Consider the following 1,247-nt stretch of genomic DNA (forward strand, 5'->3'; position numbering starts at 1 on the left):
AATGGGAAGTTTCCCCACCCTCTGATGTGCACACCCAGGACAATCCCTTCCCCTTGAGGGCAGAAACTAAGGCTAAGCTAGGATCTTACCCCTGCGATTTAGTCATTATCACTTAAGTATGGATGGGCCTGACCTAATCGGTGAGCACTTCAAAGGGAATGGGGCCCTTAAATCAGGCCTGCCAGGGCCGAGGAGGGGCAGCTTCTAGGAGCCAAGATCCTAGCTCTACAAGAACCGAAATCAGCCAACAGCCATGAGCTTGGATGGAAGAGGACCCAGACTAAAGAACACAAACAACCAATACCTCGATTTTAGCCTGCAAAGCACCGAGCAGGGCCTAGCTCACCCGTGTGCAGACTTCCAACAGGAAGTCTGAAGTGGGTGTTGTTTTAAGCCACTGGCTTTGTGATCTGTTGTGCAGAAATACACGTGGGAACAGGCTTTGCTGCCCATAAGGGAAAAACCAATCTTTAGCGCAAAACCTTTAGCGCAAAGCAGGATCAGATGATTCAAGGGGACTGAACCTTGACCCAGTCCAGAACCAGACAGACGAGGCGAGCCTCATGCCAGACTGCTCGCACCTGGCCATCCTGAGCAGGAATACCACTGCCATACCGTGTCCATTATTCTAGAGGGAGAAACATAGGGCAGTGCCACTCAGGCCACCAGGAGCAGCCTCCAGGTCCCCACCCCACTTTAGATTGGAAATCTGACTCCAAAGAGGGGTTGTGACTGCTCTACCCCCACAGAACAGAGGGGGACCCAATCCTCAAACAGGAGGACTGGTGAGCTAGATGGACCTACTGCTGCAGTCCGTGAGGCTTTGTAAGGACCCAGGGCCTGTGCAGGGGAGCCGACCTCCCAGAGACACGTGGCAAATGCAGCGGTCCTGGGGCATTTGTGAGGCACACAAGCTGCTTTTCCAACTTTATTTAGAAAAACAAATCCAGGTCCCAGTGCCCCCGTACCCTCCCCGACCCCAGCCATAATTTAAATAACTTAGAGACAGAGTTGGAGGGAGGGGACAGGAGAGGTTGGGGTCACGGCAGAAGGAGGAAGAGAGCCCACTACAGCCGCCGCAGCGCCCGCTTCTTGTCCGTCTTTTTCTTGGCCGCTAGCTTCTTATCGCGCTCGCCAGCATGCTTCTTGGCCATGGGACCCTCAGCCCCTCCAGGGCCCCCTGGGGCCCCAGGGTCGGTAGAGGAGGCTGCAGTGCCACTGGCCAGGGCCCGACCGGCTTCGGCCCT

General features: G+C 55.4%; 1 protein-coding gene across 1 annotated transcript in view; it reads right to left on the reverse strand.

Annotated features, from left to right (window-relative positions):
- Nucleotides 1–915: 915 nt before the first annotated feature.
- UBE2S (ubiquitin-conjugating enzyme E2S) overlaps nt 916–1,247 on the reverse strand; it is a 7,009-nt gene continuing 6,677 nt past the window's right edge. The window contains exon 4 of the mRNA XM_011997020.1: nt 916–1,247. Coding sequence (XP_011852410.1) covers nt 1,068–1,247 — 180 coding nt within the window. The 3' untranslated portion in view covers nt 916–1,067.

This window comes from Mandrillus leucophaeus, unplaced genomic scaffold (assembly GCF_000951045.1).
Source record: "Mandrillus leucophaeus isolate KB7577 unplaced genomic scaffold, Mleu.le_1.0 Scaffold53, whole genome shotgun sequence".
Taxonomy (NCBI): Eukaryota; Metazoa; Chordata; class Mammalia; order Primates; family Cercopithecidae; genus Mandrillus; species Mandrillus leucophaeus.